This window comes from Salmo trutta, chromosome 12, assembly GCF_901001165.1.
Source record: "Salmo trutta chromosome 12, fSalTru1.1, whole genome shotgun sequence".
NCBI classification, from domain to species: domain Eukaryota; kingdom Metazoa; phylum Chordata; class Actinopteri; order Salmoniformes; family Salmonidae; genus Salmo; species Salmo trutta.
In genome coordinates, this window is record NC_042968.1 from 85,409,014 (window position 1) to 85,431,894 (window position 22,881).

At 43.4% G+C, this 22,881-nt stretch overlaps 1 protein-coding gene across 1 annotated transcript in view; it reads left to right on the forward strand.

Annotated features, from left to right (window-relative positions):
* Nucleotides 1-18,825: 18,825 nt before the first annotated feature.
* LOC115204532 (A disintegrin and metalloproteinase with thrombospondin motifs 2) overlaps nucleotides 18,826-22,881 on the forward strand; it is an 80,458-nt gene continuing 76,402 nt past the window's right edge. The window contains exons 1-2 of the mRNA XM_029770188.1: nucleotides 18,826-18,962; nucleotides 20,070-20,494. Coding sequence (XP_029626048.1) covers nucleotides 18,878-18,962; nucleotides 20,070-20,494 — 510 coding nt within the window. The 5' untranslated portion in view covers nucleotides 18,826-18,877. The remainder of the gene's footprint in view (nucleotides 18,963-20,069; nucleotides 20,495-22,881) is intronic.

Consider the following 22,881-nt stretch of genomic DNA (forward strand, 5'->3'; position numbering starts at 1 on the left):
ATGGACTGTCAATTCTCTCTGCTTATTTGAGCTGTTCTTTCCATAATATGGACTTGGTCTTTTACCAAATAGGGCTATATTTTGTTTACAACCACTACCTGGTCACAACACAACTGATTGGCTCTAATGCATTAAGAAGGAAAGAAATTCCACAAATTCGCTTTTAACAAGGCACACCTGTAGATTTAGATGCATTCCAGGTGACTACCTCATGAAGCTGGTTGAGAGAATGCCAAGGGTGTGCAAAGCTGTCATCAAAGCCGTAAAGGGTAGCTACTTTGAAGAATCTAAAATATATTTTGATATGTTTAACACTTTTTTTGGTTACTACATGATTCCGTATGTGTTATTTCATAGTTTTGATATCTTCACTATTATTCTACAATGTAAAAAATAAAGGAAAAGCCCTTGAATGAGTAGGTGTGTCCAAACTTTGGACTGGTACTGTATATATAATCATTGAATGACAATATAACGGTCTGTAAAGACAGTATATGAATAGAAACGGTGTGTACATCCGTATATAGGATGAGCTATGGCTAGAATACAGTATATACATATAAAGTGATTGCATTGGAGACGTATGGCCATGCAGTAATGGGTGAATAGGGAGTACAGGAGAGGACTAAGCACACACCCCTGTGGCAGCCCGTGTCTCGGATCAGGGTGGTGGTGTTGTTGCCTGCCTTCACTTGCAGTTGGCACATCAGGAAGTCTAGGACCAAGATGCACAGGGAGAGGTTCAGACCTAGGGCCCTGAGCTTAGTGGTGAGCTTGGAGGGCACTATGGTGTTGAATGCTGAGCTGTAGTTGATGAACAACATTCTTACATAGGTATTTCTCTTGTCCAGGTGGGATAGGGAAAGTGTGTAGTGCAATGGCGATTACGTTGTCAGTGGATCTGTTGGAGCGATATGTGAATTGTAGTGGGTCTAGGGTATCGGGTAAGATGGAGGTGATATGGTCCTTTACTAACCTCTCAAAGCACTTCATGATGACAGAAATGGGTGCGTTGGGCGATAGTCATTTAGTTCAGTTACCTTCACTTTCTTGGGTACAGGAACAATGGTGGACATCTTGAAGCAAGTGGGTACAACAGACTGGGATAGGTAGAGATTGTATATGTCTTTAAACACTCCAACCAACTGGTATGCACATGCTCTGAGGACGTGGCTTAGGACGTCGTCTGCAAGGGTTACAGTGGCGATTTTAGCATGTAAATGTTGGTGGGGCAAGCTCAACCATCTTTTTTTTAATGCATGCCAGCAAAGCCTCTACACAACACAAACTACCTAAACAATACATTAATTGCACTATAACAGTGACGAACGGTGCCCACAAACTGTTAGGGCCTACACAAAGCTGTCCCAACAGCAGAGCTTTGTTTCAGCACCAAATTATTAGGGTGATGCACATGGGCAACTAACAGTTTACTACACAATATACACTTAGTATTGATTTCTTAGCTACAGTATACATACTGTGTTCCTGGCATATTATATAATTTATGCAGCAGCATACAAGACATTTTTGGACTCAATTGCAAGCTGGGGATGATTAGGTGGCCATGATGGTATGAGGGCCAGATTGGGAATTTAGCCAGGACACCAGGGTTAACACCCCTACTCTTGCAATAAGTGCAATGGGATCTTTAATGATCTCAGAGAGTCAGTACACCTGTTTAACATCCCGTCTGAAAGACAGCACCCTACACAGGGCAGTGTCCCCAATCACTACCCTGGGGCCTCCTACTTGCCCTCCAACACCACTTCCAGCAGCATCTGGTCTCCCATCCAGGGACTGACAAGGACCAACCCTGCTTAGCTTCAGAAGCAAGCCAGCAGTGGGATGCAGGGTGGTATGCTGCTGGCTAGGTTGAATCATGACATCAGTGATCTTCAGCCCGGAGCCCTAGAAAGAGGCCCAAGTGTCCGACTTGGAATTCCGAGTTGGATGACCGTTCAACATTTTCCCAGTTTTTTTTCAGAATTCACAGTTGTCTTGAACTCACTGAAGTCTGAGATTTCCCAGTTCCCGAGTTTCCAGTTGTTTTAATTGCAGCAAAAGTCATGCTGGATTGACAGCATGGCCAATGTATTCAACCTTTTTTTGCCCACTGTGAATGTTTATTCTTTTAAGCCTGGAAAAGAGACCCATAAACCCAGACCTGGACCACACACCCTCTCCACTAAATATAAGACAGGGGAAGGTCATGGAAGTGATTGCAAACGCTTGCAGTTAGCCACTGATTCCTTCCAAACCACTCATTGTTGAATTTGTGATTTCCAAGTTGTCTAATGTTTATGTCCAACGGGCGATGAGCACCGATACGTTTTATCTTGAAAAGGATTTGTCAGTAGATTGTCGATGTGATTCATGATTATGACTGCTTGTCTAGCTTGCTAGCGAAGACTTTGAAAGTATGTTGACATGATCAGTCCAATCAAAGCTACGGAAGGTATAACGTGATCTGATGTAATTTTCTGTGTAGCCAATTACCTTGAGCCTTCTTGGATCGGCACTTCTAATGTAAATCTATGGCAGCACCCAAGGGGCTTGAACTTTCTAGCTCTCCCTGTAGATTTTGCGGTGATGTAGTGTCCCCACGAGTGATAGAATACTGAGACAATCACGACGCAACTAGAGAAGATTACCAACCCCTACGCTCTGTATTTTCCGTTGGCTGACCCGTTACTACAGAAAGCACTGAACTAGGCTGAAACTCCAGTATTTTGAAGCTGCTTCACTCAAGAAAGAGACCATGTTTGTATGCGGCTTTATTAACTATGCGGCTCTGCCCTTCCTGCCCTGAATGACGGGTCGCCACTGGAGGCACGCGTAAATGACTTACTCACGTCGGCCATGGAGAGCGAGAGTGCACAGTCCTCAAGCATCGAGGGCCGCGTCGGGGGCTGGATGTTTTCCTCGAAGTGGGCAAAGAAGGTGTTTAGCTCGTCCGAGAGTGAGGCATTGGTATAATCACCACAGAGTACAAAATCAAGCTCCTTGCTATCCCAACTCTGATGTTACCCCATTGAAGTTGGATTAGGGTCACATTACATTTTTATCATACGCTCTTATCCAGAGCGACTTACAGTAGTGAATTCATACATTCCATTTCACACATTCTTTGTTTTGTTGTACTGGCCCCCCATGGGAATCAAACCCACAACCCTGGCGTTGCACACGCCATGCTCTACCAACTGAGCCACAGGGAAGTCACGGTTAAGGTTAGGTTAGGGTTAAGGTTAGGGTTAGGATTTAGGGTAGGGACGTCCCAAGGATCCCAGATAGCACAAATCACAAAATCAATGTTCGCTCTTAAAGGGGCATTAGCCTACATTGGTGTAAAATGTTCAATGGTGATGTTGCATAAAGATGGAGGCTCCCATGTGCTTATCTCAACGCCTCATTTGCTAAGTTCGCCGTATTGTATATTGCTGTCCGTTATTATTATTTTTTTGTATTGACATTAGCACAATATACAGTGCATTCGGAAAGTACCCCTTGACTTTTTCCATTTTGTTTTACGTTACAGCCTTATTCTAAAATTAATTCTTCCCTCATCAATCTACACACAATACCCCATAAGGACAAAGCAAAAACAGGTTTTTAGAAATGTTTGCAAAAACTGAAATATCACATTTACAGTATTCAGACCCTTTACTCAGTACTTTGTTCACACCTTTGGCACCGATTACAGCCTTGGGTCTTCTTGGTATGACACTATAAGCTTGGCACACCTGTATTTGGGGAGTTTCTCCAATTTTTTTCTGCAGATCCTCTCAAGCTCTGTCAGGTTGGATGGGGAGTGTCGCTGCACAGCTATTTTCAGGTCTCTCCGGAGAGGTTCGATCGGGTTCATGTCCGGGCTCTGGCTAGGGCACTCAAGGACATTCAAAGACTTGACCCGAAGCCACTCCTGCGTTGACTTGGCTGTGTGCTTAGGGTCGTTGTCTTGTTGGAAAGTGAACCTTTGCCTCAGTCTGAGGTCCTGAGCGCTCTGGAGCAGGCAGCCAGCTCTGGGCAGAGTTTTGGTGGTTACAAACTTCTTCCATTTACAAATGATGGAGCCCACTGTGTTCTTGGGGACCTTCAATGCTGCAGACATTTTTTGGTTCCCTTCCCCAGATCTGTGCCTCGACACAATCCTGTCTCAGAGCTCTACGAACAATTCCTTTGACCTCATGGCTTGGTTTTTGCTCTGACACGCACTGTCAACAGTGGGACCTTAAAGACAGGTGTGTTTTTTTCCAAATCATGTCCAATCAATTTAATTTACCACAGTTGGACTAAGTTGTAGAAAGAGCTCAATGATGATCCATGGAAACAGGATGCACCTGAGCTCAATTTCGAGTCTCATAGCAAAGGGTCTGAATATTTATGTAAATAAGGTATTTATGTTTTTTATTTATTAGTACATTTTTAGTAAATGATAACACTTTCTAAGGTATTATACATTTTGTATTGTACATTTTGTATTGTAGATATGTAATGGTGTAATAATGTTATATGATGTACTGTTTTATCTTTTGTTTCTATTGTAATGTACGTTTTTTTTTGTGTTTGGACCCCAGGAAGAGTAGCTGCTGCCTTGGCAGCATCTAATGGGGATTCCTAATAAATACAAATACAAAATACAAATGTACAAGGTATGACAGCGATACGCTTTGGTTTAGTTTCCCTGACAGTGGTAGGCACTCTTTCCAAATGGTAACGTTTTAGCATTTGTGGCACAAATCCTATTCGTCATGGGACCGATATTAGCATTTTTTACGCATCATGTTCAAATGAGCTATTGCTGAACTTCACAATCAATATCAGATACTTTTGGATGATTTGGACATGATGCACAAAAAGTGATAATGTTGGTCCCATAACTTTAATGGGATTTGTGTCATGAATTCTAAAATGTTAGCATTTAGAAACCAAACCAAATCATGGATTGCTGTCATACCTTGTACTTTTGTATTTGTATTTATTATAATACCACCATACAACATTATTTCAATGTACGTGTGTGTAGAGTGCTAGCGTTTGTGTGAGTATGCGTGTGCCTGTACCTGTGTGTGTCTCTTCACAGTCCCCACTGTTCCATAAGGTGTATTTTTATCTGTTTTTTAAATCTGATTCTATTGCTTGCATCAGTTACCTGATGTTGAATAGAGTTCCATGTAGTCATGGCTCTATGTAGTACTGTGCGCATCCCATAGTCTGTTCTGGACTTGGGCATTGTGAAGAGACCTCTGGTGACATGTCTTGTGGGGTATGCATGGGTCTCCGAGCTGTGTGCTATTAGTTTAAACAGACAGCTCGGTACATGCAACTTGTCAACACCTCTTACAAAAACAAGTAGTGATGAAGTCAATCTCTCCTCCACTTTGAGCCATGAGAGATTGACATGCATATCATTAATGCTAGCTCCCCGTGTACATTTAAGGGCCAGCCGTGCTGCCGTGTTCTGAGCCAATTGTAATTTTCCTAAGTTCCTCTTTGTGGCACCTGACCACATGACTGAACAGTAGTCCAGGTGTTACAAAACTAAGGCCTGTAGGACCTGCCTTGTTGATAGTGTTGTTAAAAAGGCAGAGCAGTGCTTTGTTATGGACAGACTTCTCTCCATCTTAGCTACTGTTGAATCAACATGTTTGATCATGATATTTTACAATACAGGGTTGCTCCAAGCAGTTTAGACACCTTAACTTGCTTAATTTACACATTATTCATTTCAAAATTTAGTTGACTTTTAGGGTTTAGTGAATGATTTGTCCCAAATACAGTGCTTTATTTTTTGAAATATTTAGGACTAACTTATTCCTTTCCACCCATTCTGAAACTATCTCAAATCAAATCAAATTTTATTTGTCACGTGCTGAATACAACAAAATTAAACACCCCCTGAACCTTCTTAAACACAGTCCTGCTTAGCATGCAGAGAAACTCCTCAAACAAGAGGGAGTTGGTGTGGTTGAATTTGTACATTTGCTTAACTTAACTTAAACACAAGTAAAAGTGTTTTGACACACAATTTCAGCACCTTGTATCCTTAAAAAGTAATTTCGTATTTCATAATTTTCACTAAATTAAAATGAAGTAACAAACCAACGTTCTCTCACTCAAAAGAGCATGGTCATCACCACTGGCTCACGGAATTGTCCCAGTTAGAAACACACTACATCTGGTGTTGAAGTCGCATATCTTTTTTTGAAGTCGCATACCTTACCATGAAATGCTTACTTACAAGCCCTTAACCAATAATGTTTTAAGAAAATAGAGTTAAAATATTTATTAAATAAACTCAAGTAAAAAAAATACATAAATAAACACAATAAAATAACATATAGCTTTATTCAAAACCAGTGGCATAGTAAAGATTAGTAAAGTAAAGATTGAAAAAAGTAAGGGGCCTAGAGAGCTGCCCTGGGGAATTCCTGATTCTACCTGGATTATCTTGCAGAGGATTCCATTAAATAACACCCTCTGTGTTCTTTTTGACAGGCAACTCTTTATCCACAATATAGCATTGTTGACAGACAACAATACATTTTTCACCTCTTCCACACTCACTTTACAGAATTGAAAATGACTATGCTTGCCTTTCATAATTTGGTCAGATATACTTGGATTTGTAGTGTCAGCATTTGTTGCTGGCATGTCATGCCTAAATTTGCTAATCTTGCCAATTAAAAAATAATTTAAGTAGTTGGTTTTGTCATGAATGAGTACATACAGTGCCTTCAGAAAGTATTCACACCCTTTGACTTTTTCCATTGAATGCGTAAGGAAACCAACATGTCATTCTGTAATTTGGGTGAACTATCCCTTTGATGCTGATTTTAGAGCTTCAGAGGGTAGGGTTAGGGTCAAGGCCGTTATTAGAGATTCAGAGGGTAGGGTTAGGGTCAAGGCCGTTATTAGAGCTTCAGAGGGTAGGGTTAGGGTCAAGGCCGTTATTAGTGCCTGAGGACAACACGATTCCAGACTGACAGACAGACCCCTTTGGGGATGTGGCACACCCTCCCCCAGTGGCGGTTCTAGACCATTTCAACTGGGGGGGCCAAGCTGGGGCCAGTTGTACTGTTAGAGGGGCCAGTTACATTAGACGTTATTGTTGTCATATCGTTTACTTCACTGCATTAGCAGGCAAAAGTCCATGTTCATAATCATTAGTGTTCCGCGTTGCCACTGTCTAATAACGGATGTAAAAAAAGAACGATAGCAAAAATGTATTATGTAAAAATTATTTCATACTCCACATTTAGGAGGGCCACAAGGGGGTCCAAAATTGTTGTCACAGGGGCACTGCCCCCCCCGGAACCGCCCCTGCCCTCCCCCTCCCCCTATATCCACCCAGCAAGGGCGGTGGATTGAGGTGTTTCAAATCAACTCCAAGGACAGGCCATGTCAGTCTGATGAATAGGGAGCGTTGAATTTTGTTTGAGCGAAAGAGCGCAGGCTGTAAATCACTCTGTAAAGGCTTTCTGCTGCCATGGGGCTGCCATGATAGTAAATCATCTGTCCTATTTTCCATGGAGTCCATTAGTATTAGACGTGTCCTCGCTTGTCTCGGCCTGATACAGTAGCTCTGTTCACCCCAGTAACTCTCCCTCTGCCTGGGAAGATACCATAGATAGCAGACAAGGGCAGCTTAGTTTAACTGCCATTGTTACTTTTGTGTTGCTGTATTTAGGAAGACACGTTTGAATCTATGTTTCGTCTAGTGCTTATGCCTTGTGCTTGTCTGTTGGTGTCTGTAAAAAAAAAGGGGCATGTGACTAATTAAAAGTAAACCGTAAACCCCTGATGAATCAAACCCACCAGCAGTAGCATATGTTTTAAATAAGTGAACTGGATGAAAAACCTCAACCCATCTCTCTCTCCATCCTCCCTCTATCCTGCCTCCATCCTCCCTCTATCCTGCCTCTATCCTGCCTCCAGCTAAAAACAAGAGCCAAGAAGAACCCACCATCATTACAACAAGAGTTGCAAAATTCTGGTAACTTTCCCATAATTCCGGATTTCCTGCTTATTTCCCCCTGATTCTGGGAATCTGCCAAACGGGATTTCTGGAAAACCTGGGAATAGATATGGGAATGCTAGATCGTTTTCCTGTAGGTGAATTTGATGGGATATCATCTGTGATCCATACAGCCTCGTCTCCTTTGCCCTGCCCTGGAGGAGCCAAGGAGAGTGCTTGCAGGAAACTAACCACTGCACTGGAAATTGGATCATGTGGTCTGTCTTTTCTGCTCGAGAACCAAACAACGTTGAGCTAAAGCTGCAAGCTCCTCACCGTGCAAGCTGACCGCTGACCTTAATGGGAAGCATGTGGAGCTGCAGCATGCGATGAAACAAGTCTCCACTCCAAAGCTCCAATAAAGCCAATCTCAAATTGTTAGATTGTCTATAGATCACAAATTATTCAGATGCATGGATCAATTGGTTGGCCTCCTCTGCTTCTGGTAACAGAGGAAGAGGTAAAAGCCAATTTATGCTTGATCAGAAAATGTAGTCAGAGGCTTCGTATGGAAGGTGGGACACCATTGCAGAGCCTCTGGAGGCATGCAGAGGCCAAATCCAGCTCCGTACTGCATCGCCCTGCACCTCTCAAATGTTGTAACAATGTGGAGGACTCCGTAGCTCCGCATTGACATGATTGGTTGACGGTAGATGGAGGCGGTACATCCTGCATAAACACAAACTCAATTCCTTGACAACTTCCTTCACAATAACTCTGAATGCAAGAAGTATAAAATCCCTGATATCTACGGAGGCTGCATCGCAGTAAATGCTGTATGGCCACTTCAGATGTCGGATTGACCATGCAGAAACTTTAAGATGGTGCCCATTACAGGTCTATAGCTATGCATGTGTTTTCCCTGGTCTTGGAGCATGTTATAATTGTTTTCAAGTTAAGTCTCTCTCTCACAAACACGCACACAGAGTCACAGATGGATCCTGGCGAGGGTTGCCGCAGTCGGGATACGTTTTGATGTAAACGACCATGGACAGCGCCGCCTGCTTCTCCTTGCATCCACTATACTATAATCAGTCTCTCTCAATGTCACCCGAAACTCATTTAAAAAAGAGAGCTCTCTCTTTAGGTAGCAGATTGATTTGGTTTTCCCCGCCTCTGTATTGCTCCTGTTTTTGTCACCACCGATTCCCATTGATATTAATCTCCAGCACTGCAGAGCAGCTATATTATTCCAGTGAGCCAGATCAGTCTGAGTTTCAAAGTTGCTGAAGTTTGTCTCAGTTGTGTTGAATTCGCTCAAAACAGCCAGAGAGGAGCTATCATTCATCATAGCCTAGAACCCTCCAGGACATTGGTGTTGTGCAGGTGGCGGGCTAGACCAGGGCAGGGCAGGTAGGGACACCTGGAGGGAGAGGCTGTGGTGTAGAGTATGCAGTGTGACAGAGAGGCTGTGGTGTAGAGAGTATGCAGTGTGACAGAGAGGCTGTGGTGTAGAGAGTATGCAGTGTGACAGAGAGACTGTAGTGTAGAGAGTATGCAGTGTGACAGAGAGACTGTAGTGTAGAGAGTATGCAATGTGACAGAGAGACTGTAGTGTAGAAAGTATGCAATGTGACAGAGACTGTAGTGTAGAGAGTATGCAGTGTGACAAAGAGGCTGTAGTGTAGAGAGTATGCAGTGTGACAGAGAGGCTGTAGTGTAGAGAGTATGCAATGTGACAGAGAGGCTGTAGTGTAGAGAGTATGCAATGTGACAGAGAGGCTGTCGTGTAGAGAGTATGCAATGTGACAGAGAGGCTGTGGTGTAGAGAGTATGCAATGTGACAGAGAGACTGTAGTGTAGAGAGTATGCAATGTGACAGAGAGGCTGTGGTGTAGAGAGTATGCAGTGTGACAGAGAGACTGTAGTGTAGAGAGTATGCAATGTGACAGAGAGGCTGTAGTGTAGAGAGTATGCAATGTGACAGAGACTGTAGTGTAGAGAGTATGCAGTGTGACAGAGAGGCTGTAGTGGAGCAACTTCCACTTAAGTCAATACAAATTTTCACTTACAGTCATGCATTGACGTCAATTTCGGTGAAAGAATTTTCATAGAAAGTGACATGGATATTTACCTGTGGAAGTGGTTTGTGTCTAGATAAGCAGTGTTAACATGACTTTTGAATGACTACTTCATCTCTCTACCCCACACATACAATTATCTGGGGCGACAGGTAGCCTAGTGGTTAGAGCGTTGGACTAGTAACCGAAAGGTTGCAAGATCGGTAAAAAATGTCGTTCTGCCCCTGAACAAGGCAGTTAACACACTGTTCCTAGGCCGTCATTGAAAATAAGAGTTTGTTCTATAATAAAGGTAAAATAAATACAAATAAAATAAAAATCTGTATGTTGAGCAGTGAATTTCAAACATAGATTCAACCACAAAAAACAGGGAGGTTTTCCAATTGCCTTGCAAAGAAGGGCACCTATTGGTAGATGGGTAAAAAAAAAGTTATTAATTGCACTTTGGATGGTGTATCAATACACCCAGTCACTACAAGATACAGGAGTCCTTCCTAACTCAGTTTCCGGAGAGGAAGGAATCCGCTCATAGATTTCACCATAATGCCAATGGTGACTTTAAAATAGTTACTGAGTTTAATGGCTGTGATAGGAGAAAACTGAGGATGAATCAACAGCATTGTAGTTTCTTCACAATACTAACCTAATTGACAGAGTGAAAAGAAGGAAGCCTGTACAGAATACAAATATTCAAAAACATGAATCCTGTTTGCAACAAGGCACTAAAGTAATACTGCAAAAAATGTGGGAAAGCAATTAACTTTTGACCAGAATACAAAGTGTTATGTTTGGGGCAAATCCAATACAACACAGTACTGAGTACCGCTCTACATATTTTAAAACATAGTGGTGGCTGCATCATGTTATGAGTATGCTTGTAATCATTATGGACTGGGGAGTTTTTCAGCATAAAAAATAAACAAAATAGATCTAAGCACAGGCAAAATACTAGAGGAAAACCTGGTTCAGTCTGCTTTCCATCAGACAGTGGGGGATTAATTAACCTTTCAGCAGGAGAATAACCTAAAACACAAGGCCAAATCTACACTGGAGTTTCTTACCAAGAAGACAGTCAATGTTCCTGAGTTGCCGAGGTACAGTTTTGACTTAAATCTGCTAGAAAATCTATGGAAAGACTTGAAAAAGATTGTCTAGCAATGATAAATAACCAATTTGACAGAGCTTGAAACATTCTCAAAAAAATGATGGGCAAATATTGTACAATCCAGGTGTGCAAAGCTCTTAGAGACTTACCTAGAAAGACTCACAGCTGTAATCGCTGCCAAAGGTGATTCTAACATGTATTGACTCAGGGGTGTGAATACTTTTGTAAATGAGATATTTCTGTATTTCATGTTCAATAAATTTGCAAATATTTGTAATAACATGTTTTCACTTTGTCATTATGGGTATTGTGTGTAGATGGGTGAGACATTTTTATACATTTTGAATTCAGGCAGTCACAGAACAAAATGTGGAATAGGTAAAGGGGTGTGAATACTTTCTGAATGCTCTGTATTTATTGAGGGATTTTTCAGGGTTTATTTCTTCAATTTGGCCTTACAGGTCTGCTGCTCTGGTGTTAACTAGCTGTGAAAACAAACTGTTCTGGTAAATCCTGGTGATAGTTCAACTCTTCATTGCAACGTTCCCTTCCTTTCCATTCCACTTCATTCCTCTCCAACATTTCAACTGCTTTGATCATGGAATTGGAGACAGCACGCTTGGCACACTTTGCCAGCAAGGATCACATGCTGTTTCTGCTTAGCTCTCAGACTATCACAGGACCAACCTCTCTTTCTCAATTCATTACATCTTCACATACTCTAAGAGGGGAGAGGAGGAGGGAGGAGGAGGAGAGGAGGAGGAGAGGAGGGGAGCGAGGGGAGGAAGATGAGGGGAGAGTAGAGGAGGAGGAGGAGGAGGGGAGAGTAGAGGGGGGAGAGGGGGAGAGGATGAGGGGAGAGTAGAGGGGGGAGAGGGGGAGAGGATGAGGGGAGAGTAGAGGAGGAGAGGGGGGAGAGGATGAGGGGAGGGGAGAGTAGAGGGGGGAGAGGATGAGGGGAGGGGGGAGTAGAGGAGGAGAGGGAGGAGAGGGGGGAGAGGATGAGGGGAGGGGAGAGTAGAGGTGGAGAGGGGGGAGAGGATGAGGGGAGGGGAGAGTAGAGGTGGAGAGGGGGGAGAGGATGAGGGGAGGGGAGAGTAGAGGTGGAGAGGGGGGAGAGGATGAGGGGAGGAGAGAGTAGATGAGGAGAGGGGGGAGAGGATGCTCTGCATAGCTCTGCTATGTTGTTTTCCGCCTTTTACATCTGCGTGGAGACTAATTAACTAACAACAGACACCAGGGAAGCCCTGTGGGCCTTCTGGACCTACAGTGAGAACCAATCACATACTGCAGCAGACTACCACTTCCTGGGAGTTAGCCAATCAGCTTAGTGAGCTGACAGAGAAGTAATGTCTGAACCTGGTATAGTTTACTTTGTCAAGGTGTTAGCATGCGGTAATGGCAGCGCGGCTTGTACCATGCTTTACTGCTCAGACCTGCAGTGGTTCGTCTTCACTTGAAGAGCTTTTCTCTATGTCAACATACCGTGCCTTGTTATTCCTGACTCTGTATTGGCATCTGTAATTCAATAAAGGGAGAAGATAAACAATATAGCACTTTCATCAATGCCAGACAGTACATATACAGTACCAGTCAAAACACCTACTCATTCAAGGGTTTTTCTTTATTTTTACAATTTTCTACATTGTAGAGTAATAGTGAAGACATCAAAACTAAGAAATAACACATATGGAATCATGTAGTAACCAAAAAAGTGTTAAACAAATCAAAATATATTTTATATTTGAGATTCTTCAAAGCAGCCACCCTTTGCCTTGATGACAGCTTTGCACACTCTTGGCATTCTCTCAACCAGCTTCACCTGGAATGCTTTTCCGACAGTCTTGAAGGAGTTCCTATATATACTGAGCACTTGTTGGCTGCTTTTCCTTCCCTCTGTGGTCCAACTCATCCCAAACCAGATGATTCGTTCACCTACTCTGCGTCTCACAAAGGCACGGCGGTTGAAACTAAAAATCTCAAATTTGGACTCATCATTTTAGATGTAGCTATTCTAACGGAATATAACTCCATATAACGATTATAGTAAGCGCAGTGCACAAATACGTATGCATGTATTTGTGGACGTGTGCTCTCCAGTGTTTGTGCACGTTAGTGCATGTGTCTGTCAGTTAGTCCGCCTGCCCACCCACGCATGTGAACCAGCCGCAACCTCTGCAGGGATGTGATGTGCAGGGCCCGTGCCAGGCTAGTGCTGAGCTTTTCTGGGGGAGCAGGGAGAGAGGGAGAGAGGGATGGAAGAAGAGACAAATGGAGGGAATAGGAAAGTAAATGGGAAACACACGGCCTGGCAGGACACTCAGACTAGGCGGCGCTCCAGTTGTGGGCCAGTAGTTATACAACTGCAGCCCTTCTTAATAAAGAGCACACAACAGTTACAAGTCCCACTAGAGGGTCTCTCTCTCTCCATGGGACTGTAGCTTGGGCATCTATCCCCCAGTTGGGATCAAGTCCAGTGCACAGTGGTCAATCTGAATACTGATTTTATAATAAAGAGACGGATTAATGCTCCTGTTTTTTAGTTTTTGAAATCAAACCATTCTAAGAACAACAATTGGTTTGGTATTAAAGTAGAGAGCTTAGGCTGATCATGACACTACTAGGAAACATCCAGTGTAATTATTAGGACAGTGAAATGTTGGTTGTTTTGGCTCTGTACTCCAGCACTTTGGATTTGAAAGGATACATTGACGATGATGTTGAAGTGCTAACTGTCAGGATCAATATGAGGGTATAATCATCCATGTCGGGTGAATCATTTAGAAATTACAGCACTTTCTGTAAGTAGTCCTCCCATTTTAAGGGACCAAAAGTATTGGGACAAATTCACGTACACTGTATGTGTATTAAAGTAGCCAAAAGATTAGTATTTGGTCACAAATTCCTAGCACATAATGATTACATCAAGCTTGTGACTCTACAAACTTGTTTGATATATTTGCTGTTTGTTTTGGTTGTGTTTAGATTATTTTGTGCCCAGTAGAAATTAATGGTAAATAATGTACTTTGTAATTTTGGAGTCACTTTTATTGTAAATAAGAATGTAAATAAGAATAGAATGTTTCTAAACTCTTCTACATTAATGTGGATTCTACAATGATTACGCATAATCCTGAATTAATTGCGAATAATGATGAGTGAGCAATTTACAGAGGCAGGGGTTAAAGGAAAATATTCCTGCATATAGGAATATGCCTCCGGGGTTCGGTATTATAGCAAGTATTAATATACATGACCATCTGCTTTTACAAACACACTTTTCAACTAACATACTGTAGAGGCAGTCAGACAACTGGCCACGGTGTCAAATATTAATCATTTAAAAATACACAATCCCTCATTTGGCAGGATGAGGGACATGAGGTCATGCACATCATATGGAGGCCTTTGGCGTGGTGTTCTCATCTTGTTGGTTGTAGCTCATCATTGTGTAACGAGGTGGTTCGATGAACCACGCTTGTGTGATGAGTAACCCGTGCCTGAGACCTGAAGACTTAGGTTAACTCCTTGAGCAAATGCCAAGGCTTTAGCTCAGTAGGCTAACATAGTTGTGCCACCCAGACAACCTCGGGTTCACATAATCCTAGAATTGTGTGAGGATGGAAAGCACACATCACATCCAACGGACATGGCTGGGGTGGATATACAATGACAGATACATGGCATCTTGTTCACTTCCTTTAGAACAGTTGTGCTGCATTTGACACACAATTCAATATTCTATTCTTATTTCCAACAATCCAATGGTCATGAAGGGATTTATCTTATCATTCTATGACCTTGGTGTCCACACGTTTCAATGAATTTCCTTTCAGGGGCCCATCGAAAATGATCTGCGGTGGAAGACAACTGAATATGGCCTGCCATGTGAGCCATGTGCGTAGTAGCAGTGAATTTATACCGCAACGTCACATAATATGATGGAGATTGTAAAGGCATGGAAAGTATATTTTAAAAGCTACAGTGGCGACATCTTCACAGGATCTTAATTTGACCCAGTTTGCTTCAGCAGGAAAATAATCCTGCAGCAACAGGAAATGTGAATTATTATGTGGATTATAATTAATAGACATTTTTGTAGGCATTGATACATTTTTTGGTGAGAGGAAAATGAAGTCTAACATTTTTTTGTGGAACCATTGAAAGCTATTTTCAACTCAACTTGAAATATTACTGAACAAAAATGAAAAACCCAACATGTAAAGAATTAGTCCCATGTTTCATGAGCTGAAATAATAGATCCCAGAAATGTTCCACACGCACAAAAAAAGTATTTCTCTCAAATATTGTGCACACATTTGTTTATATCCCTGTTAGTGAGCATTTCTCCTTTGCCAAGATAATCCATCCTCCTGACAGGTGTGGCATATCAAGAAGCTGATTAAACAGCATGATCACAACACAGGTGCACCTTGTGCTGGGGACAATAAAAGGCCACTTTAAACTGTGCAGTTTTGTCACACAACACAATGCCACAGATGTCTCAAGTTTTGAGGGAGCATGTAGTTGGCATGCTGACTGCAGGAAAGTCCCCCAGAGCTGTTGCCAGAGAATGTAATGTTAATTTCTCTACCAAAAGCCGCCTCCAACGTTGTTTTAGAGAATTTGGCAGTACATCCAACAAGTCTCACAACCGCAGACGACATGTAACCACGCCAGCCCAGGACCTCCACATCCAGTTTCTTCACCTGCGTGATCGCCAGCCACCCGGACAGCTGACGAAAGTGTGCGTTCGCACAACCGAAGAATTACTGCACAAACTGTGATAAACAGTCCCAGGGAAACTCATCTGTGTGCTCATTGTCCTCACTAAGGTCTTGACCTGGCTGCATTTTGGCATTGTAACAAACTTCAGTGGGCAAAATGCTCACCTTCGATGGCCACTGGCACGCTGGAGAAGCGTGCTCTTTACGGATGAATCCTGGATTCAACTGTACCGGAAAGATGGCAGAGAGCGTATATGGAGTTGTGTGGGCAAGTGGTTTGCTGATGTCAACGTTTTGAACCTAGTGCCCCATGGTGGCGGTGGGGTTATGGTATGGGCAGGCACAAGCTCCGGACAACGAACCCAATTGCATTTTGCATGCACAGAGATACCGTGATGATATCCTGAGGCCCATTCATCCGCCTCCATCACCTCATGTTTCAGCATGATAATGCATGGCCGCATGTCGCAAGGATCTGTACACAATTCCTGGAAGTTGAAAATGTCCCAGTTCTTTCATGGCCTGCATACCCACCAGACATGTCATCCATTGAGCATGTTTGGGATGCTCTGGACATGTACGACAACGGGTTCCAGTTCACACCTGGGACAACATTCCACAGGCCACAATGAACAGCCTGATCAACTCTATGCGAAGGAGATGTGTCACACTGCATGAGGAAAATGGTGGTCATAACAGATGCTGCCTGGTTTTCTAATCCATGCATATATGTATTCCCAGTCATATAAAATCAATAAATTAGGGCCTAATTAATTTATTTCAATTGACTGATTTCCTTATATGAACTGTAACTCAGCAAAATATTTAAAATTTTTGCATTTACATTTTTTTCCGGGTGTAGTTTGCAATGTTTCCCCAGTCACTGGGGTTGACACTGGGTGAACAGTGTCAACCCCAGTGACTGCAACATGGGCTGTAGGAAGACCGTGCATCTGAACATCACTGATGTAAGTCTGGAAAACCACCTGGGTAATTGAATAATTTATGATTCTATCCCAAACAATCCATCAGTGGCCAGGAGAGTTTAGGGCTTTGGTGGCCAAATCACAAGTAATACAACTTGCAGACAGCCTGGGTTGGTCTCAGGGGTGAGTGTTGGATGATGGAGTGGAAAACATAGACCCCCTTGGCTGTGTGGATAGAGCCTGTGAGGAGGGGGACAGCTGACATAATGATTCTGGATATCTATGTGGTCCATTCTAGGACCAGCCTCCTCCCTGTTCCATGGGCTTGGAGCCACCCAGTCTAGGACCAGCCTCCTGAGCCCATGTCACTCCTCTAGAATAGTGACCTCCCTAGGGACACTGTTAAGCAGTCCTCTAGTCTGTAGCTCAAATCAAATCAAATGTATTTATATAGCCCTTCTTACATCAGCTAATATATCAAAGTGCTGTACAGAAACCAAGCCTAAAACCCCAAACAGCAAGCAATGCAGGTGTAGAAGCACGGTGGCTAGGAAAAACTCCCTAGAAAGACCAAAACCTAGGAAGAAACCTAGAGAGGAACCAGGCTATGAGGGGTGGCCAGTCCTCTTCTGGCTGTGCCGGGTGGAGATTATAACAGAACATGGCCAAGATGTTCAAATGTTCATAAATGACCAGCATGGTCAAATAATAGTAATCACAGTGAACAAGTCAAGGTTCCATAGCCGCAGGCAGAACAGTTTAAACTGGAGCAGCAGCACGGCCAGGTGGACTGGGGACAACTTGTAGTACTAGTAGCAGCAGTAGTAGCAGTAGCTTTAGTAGAAGCAGTAGTAGCAGTAGTAGTAGTCATAGTAGTAGTAGCAGTAGTAGTAATAGCAGTAGTAGTAATAGTAATAATAGTAGCAGTAGTATGTGTAGTAACAGTAGTAGCAGTAGTAGTAATAGAAGTAATAGTATTAATAGTAGTAGTAGCAATAGTAGTAATAGTAGCAGTAGTATCAGTACTAACAGTAGTAGTAGTAATCGTAGTAGCTGCAGTAGTAGTAGTACTAGCAGTAGTAGTAGTAGCTGTAGTAGTAGTAGTAGTCGTAGTAGTTATAGTAGTAGTGGTAGTAGCAGTAACAGTGCTAGTAGAAATAGTAATAGTAGTAGTAGCTGTAGTAATAATAGTAGCAGTAGTAGAAGCAGTATTAGTAGTAGAAGTAGTATTAATAGTAGTAGTATTAGTAGTAGTAGTAGATGCAGTAGTAGCAGCAGTAGTAGAAGCAGTAGTAGAAGTATTAGTAGCAGTAGTAGTAGTATTAGTAGCAGTAGTAGCAGTGGTATAAGTAGTAATAGTAGTAGTAGTAGCTGCAGTAGTAGTAGCAGCAGTAGCTGTAATAGTAGTAGCTGCAGTAGTAATAGTAGCAGTAGCAGTAGTAGTAGTAACAGTAGTAGTAGCAGTAGTAGCAGTAGTAGTAATATCTGTAGTAGTGATAGTAGCAGTAGTAGTAATAGTAGTAGTAGCAGTAGTAGTATAAGTAGTAATAGTAGCAGTAGTAGTGGTAGTAGTAGCAGCAGTAGCTGTAGTAGCTGCAGTAGTAGTAGTAGTTGTAGTAACAGTAGCAGTAGCAGTAGTAGTAATATCTGTAGTAGTGATAGTAGCAGTAGTAGTAATAGCAGTAGTAGTAGTAATAGTAGTAGCAGTAGTGGTATTAGTAGCAGTAGTAGTATTATTATTATTAGGTTATGCTCCACAGACCATGGAAAGGCAATGTCATTTGGTGATGGAAAGTGCTGGTTCCCACACCGATATGTCTTATGCCCATTTGTAAAGTTTGTTATCGATTTAAAGTGGGCAAATATTTGAGCTATATCGTTATCAATGTTCCCTGTATGTGAGAATGTGACATTTAATAGCATTTGAGAGAGTGGATGTTTTTCAGCTGTCACTGTGAACACCATCAAAGACCGAGAGAGAGCTTTAAGATCTGTTCGGGAGGGTTAGGGGCTGGTAGATCGTTTATCTACAATCTCAAAGTCCGCCTCTATCCTGTGCGGTCTTTTTCTTCGGACCTGCAATGGATGTGACGACTGGATTTGCATTCTTTATTATTTTTCTGCAACTAATTCACGCGAATGGACTTTATATATCCAATAGCATAGGTATGTGGGATTTGTGATATTATAGGCTACGTTTTATACAGTTGTGTAAAGCTAAACCTGGGCACCACCGTTGAGAATATGATCTGATCACGATTTGACTCTTGATGCATGTCAATTTCACAGAGGTTATTTCGTAGCCCAGAAATGTTCAATAATATTTTACAGAAACAGACATATCCTGGAGTTGGTAAGGCACGGTAGTTTCTTTATAAACAATGCAGTGTCTCAGTAAGGTTTCCCTTTCTTTTGCATGACACCAACTTTTTCCACATTTATTTTGCATCCAAACACAGTTTACGTGCGCTCAAATTCAGCATGTAAAGAACATTCCAATGGCAGATTGATCATGCACTATTGATAAGTCGTGAATTTGCTAATTTATTGTTGAAGTTTTTACAGCAATTAGGCTATTAGTTAGCCTAACAACAACAACGACCTCTCCAAGTAAGAATGTACATTTTGACTTGTAAAATAAATGTTTGGAATTAAATTAAACTTGACACTTCAATTTAATTAATTTAATTACGACCTCGATTATTTCAAATTGACAGCGTTGAGCATCACACTGTCTTGACGCGTCCTTCCCTGCGTCGCCTACTGGGTGGGTCACTGCTTCCAACCTAAAGTGAAGTCGACAAAGTGATGGATACAGTCTTGCGTAGTCTTGTTATAAACATAGAATTTGAAATTACTAAAGAATGATAGTCTGCCTACCTACCCACGGTGTAAAACGCATGCTCATCTGCGCGCGGGGAACGGGCGTGAACACTTTGGCAATTGGCACAACGAAGTTTAAAACGTTGTTTGATAGGCCTATTTCTTGTTGCCTGTGGCTTATTTGATATGGTTGGGAATATACCAAAGTCAGTTGTGGCTGGAAAATGTCTGATCTATATTATTCACAGATTCACATTGTATGATGTCATGTTTATCAAGTGAGACCCAGCATATTTATTTATTTACCCATGCTATTTAGATACCAAAGCTGTACCTGCTTGAGTGTGTGTGTGCATGCATGTGTGCGTGTGTGACTGTGTGCATCTGAGCTCCTATGCATGATTGTGTGTGTATTGATCAGTGTGTGACTGTCTCTCCCTTTGCACACAGAGTCTCTGCAGCATGTCCTGAGGGAATATGGGGTGGTGAGGCCTGTGAACACTGACGCAGAGGGCCGCTTCCTCTCAGGTGCTGTCTCCGCACCTCAGCTGGACAGCCAGCACCAGCAGGTCTACAGACGCTGGAGGAGGGAGGCTGCAGCCGCCTCAGACCCCAGCCATGGAGACCCGGAGGAAGGAGAGGGCACCGCCAGGCACAGGGAGACACTCTTCTACAACGTCACTGTGTTTGGCCGGGAGCTTCACCTGCACCTGCGCCTCAACTCCAGGCTGGTGGCCCCCGGAGCTAAAGTGGAGTGGCATGAGGAGGGCAGCCAGACCCGCTACGAGCCTCTACTGGAGAGCGACTGCTTTTATGTAGGAGAGGTCACCAACGTCAGGGACACATCCGTCGCTCTCAGCAACTGTGATGGCCTGGTAAGTGCTGCACCGTTCAGAAATGTACCCCTCATGTATAGTTATTAACCTGCTAGTACGCCCGTAGAACATATTAGGTAGCTTCAGTTGATAGACAGAGGGGGAAATGCCATAGTAATAAAGATGGCTAGACTGAGGTCATCCAAGAGGCAGGAGAGATTGAAAAGTGGAACCACTGCCCTGGTAGATTGTTGTGGTTGTGTATCACTGCACAGAAGGACTGAGGATATTTTTCCATGTAGGCAGATGTTTTTCATATGGTCTGCATCAAAATAGAGGATTGTAATCAAAACTAAAGCTATAATCTCATAATGAAACAAACTTCTCCCTGTTTGGCATTGCTGAGTGGCCTCCACCAGGCAGTGTGGCAGTATTCAGTATGCAGGTCATTGCTGGTTGGCCTCCACCGGGCAGGATGGCCGTATTCAGTATGCAGGTCATTACTGATTGGCCTCCAACAGACAGTGTGGCAGTATTCAGTATGCAGGTCATTACTGATTGGCCTCCACCAGGTAGGGTGGCGGCATTCAGTATGCAGGTCATTACTGATTGGCCTCCACCAGGCAGTGTGGCAGTATTCAGTATGCAGGTCATTACTGATTGGCCTCCACCGGGCAGGATGGCAGTATTCAGTGTGCAGGTCATTGCTGATTGGCCTCCACAGGGCAGGATGGCAGTATTCAGTATGCAGGTCATTACTGATTGGCCTCCACCAGGCAGGGTGGTGGCATTCAGTATGCAGGTCATTACTGATTGGCCTCCACCAGGCAGGATGGCAGTATTCAGTATGCAGGTCATTACTGATTGGCCTCCACCAGGTAGGGTGGCGGCATTCAGTATGCAGGTCATTACTGATTGGCCTCCACCGGGCAGGATGGCAGTATTCAGTATGCAGGTCATTACTGATTGGCCTCCACCAGGTAGGGTGGCGGCATTCAGTATGCAGGTCATTACTGATTGGCCTCCACCAGGTAGGGTGGCGGCATTCAGTATGCAGGTCATTACTGATTGGCCTCCACCAGGTAGGGTGGCGGCATTCAGTATGCAGGTCATTACTGATTGGCCTCCACCAGGCAGTGTGGCAGTATTCAGTATGCAGGTCATTACTGATTGGCCTCCACCGGGCAGGATGGCAGTATTCAGTATGCAGGTCATTGCTGATTGGCCTCCACAGGGCAGGATGGCAGTATTCAGTATGCAGGTCATTACTGATTGGCCTCCACCAGGCAGGGTGGTGGCATTCAGTATGCAGGTCATTACTGATTGGCCTCCACCGGGCAGGATGGCAGTATTCAGTATGCAGGTCATTACTGATTGGCCTCCACCAGGTAGGGTGGCGGCATTCAGTATGCAGGTCATTACTGATTGGCCTCCACCAGGTAGGGTGGCGGCATTCAGTATGCAGGTCATTACTGATTGGCCTCCACCAGGTAGGGTGGCGGCATTCAGTATGCAGGTCATTACTGATTGGCCTCCACCAGGTAGGGTGGCGGCATTCAGTATGCAGGTCATTACTGATTGGCCTCCACCAGGTAGGGTGGCGGCATTCAGTATGCAGGTCTCTGTGCTGTTGGAGGTGGGAGGCACAGGGGAGGTTTTAGTGCCTGGAGGCTAACACTTCATATCTCAAACAGCTGCTTCATCCCCGCTCCCTCCCACCCTGCAGGAAATAAACCACATCTCCTTAATGATCACATGAAATAGTTTAGCTGAAATCCCCTCTGTTTAATTAAATATACTCCTTAGAGACACACACACTAATAATCTCTCAAGGTAGGTTTCAGACAAGTCTGCGTTTAGAATTAGCGATAAACAATTTGTTAAAAAAAGACACCACTGTGATTTTCTCTCTTTACACCGTGTTGTTTCCCATGTCCCCTGGACAAATCACACTGCAGTGCTATGATCAGAACTGTCCAATAAACAGGTCCAGATTACAGTGTCAGAAAACAACCATCAAGGGAAAGACTGGTCTTCAAACATGGACGGTCTCATTGGCGAGTGTCTGTCCGTGAGTGACTTCAATTACTAGCTTCAGTTGATAGACAGTGGGGGAAATGCCATAGTAATAAAGATGGCTAGACTGAGGTCATCCAAGAGGCAGGAGAGATTGAAAAGTGGAACCACTGCCCTGGTAGATTGTTGTGGTTGTGTATCACTGCACAGAAGGACTGAGGACATTTTTCATGTAGGCAGATGTTTTTCATATGGTCTGCATCAAAACAGAGGGTTGTAAAAACTAAAGCTGTAATCTCATAATGAAACAAACTTCTCCCTGCTTGGCATTGCTGAGTGGCCTCCACCAGGTAGGGGGGCAGTATTCAGTATGCGGGTCATTGCTGAGTGGCCTCCACTAGGCAGTGTGGCAGTATTCAGTATGCAGGTCA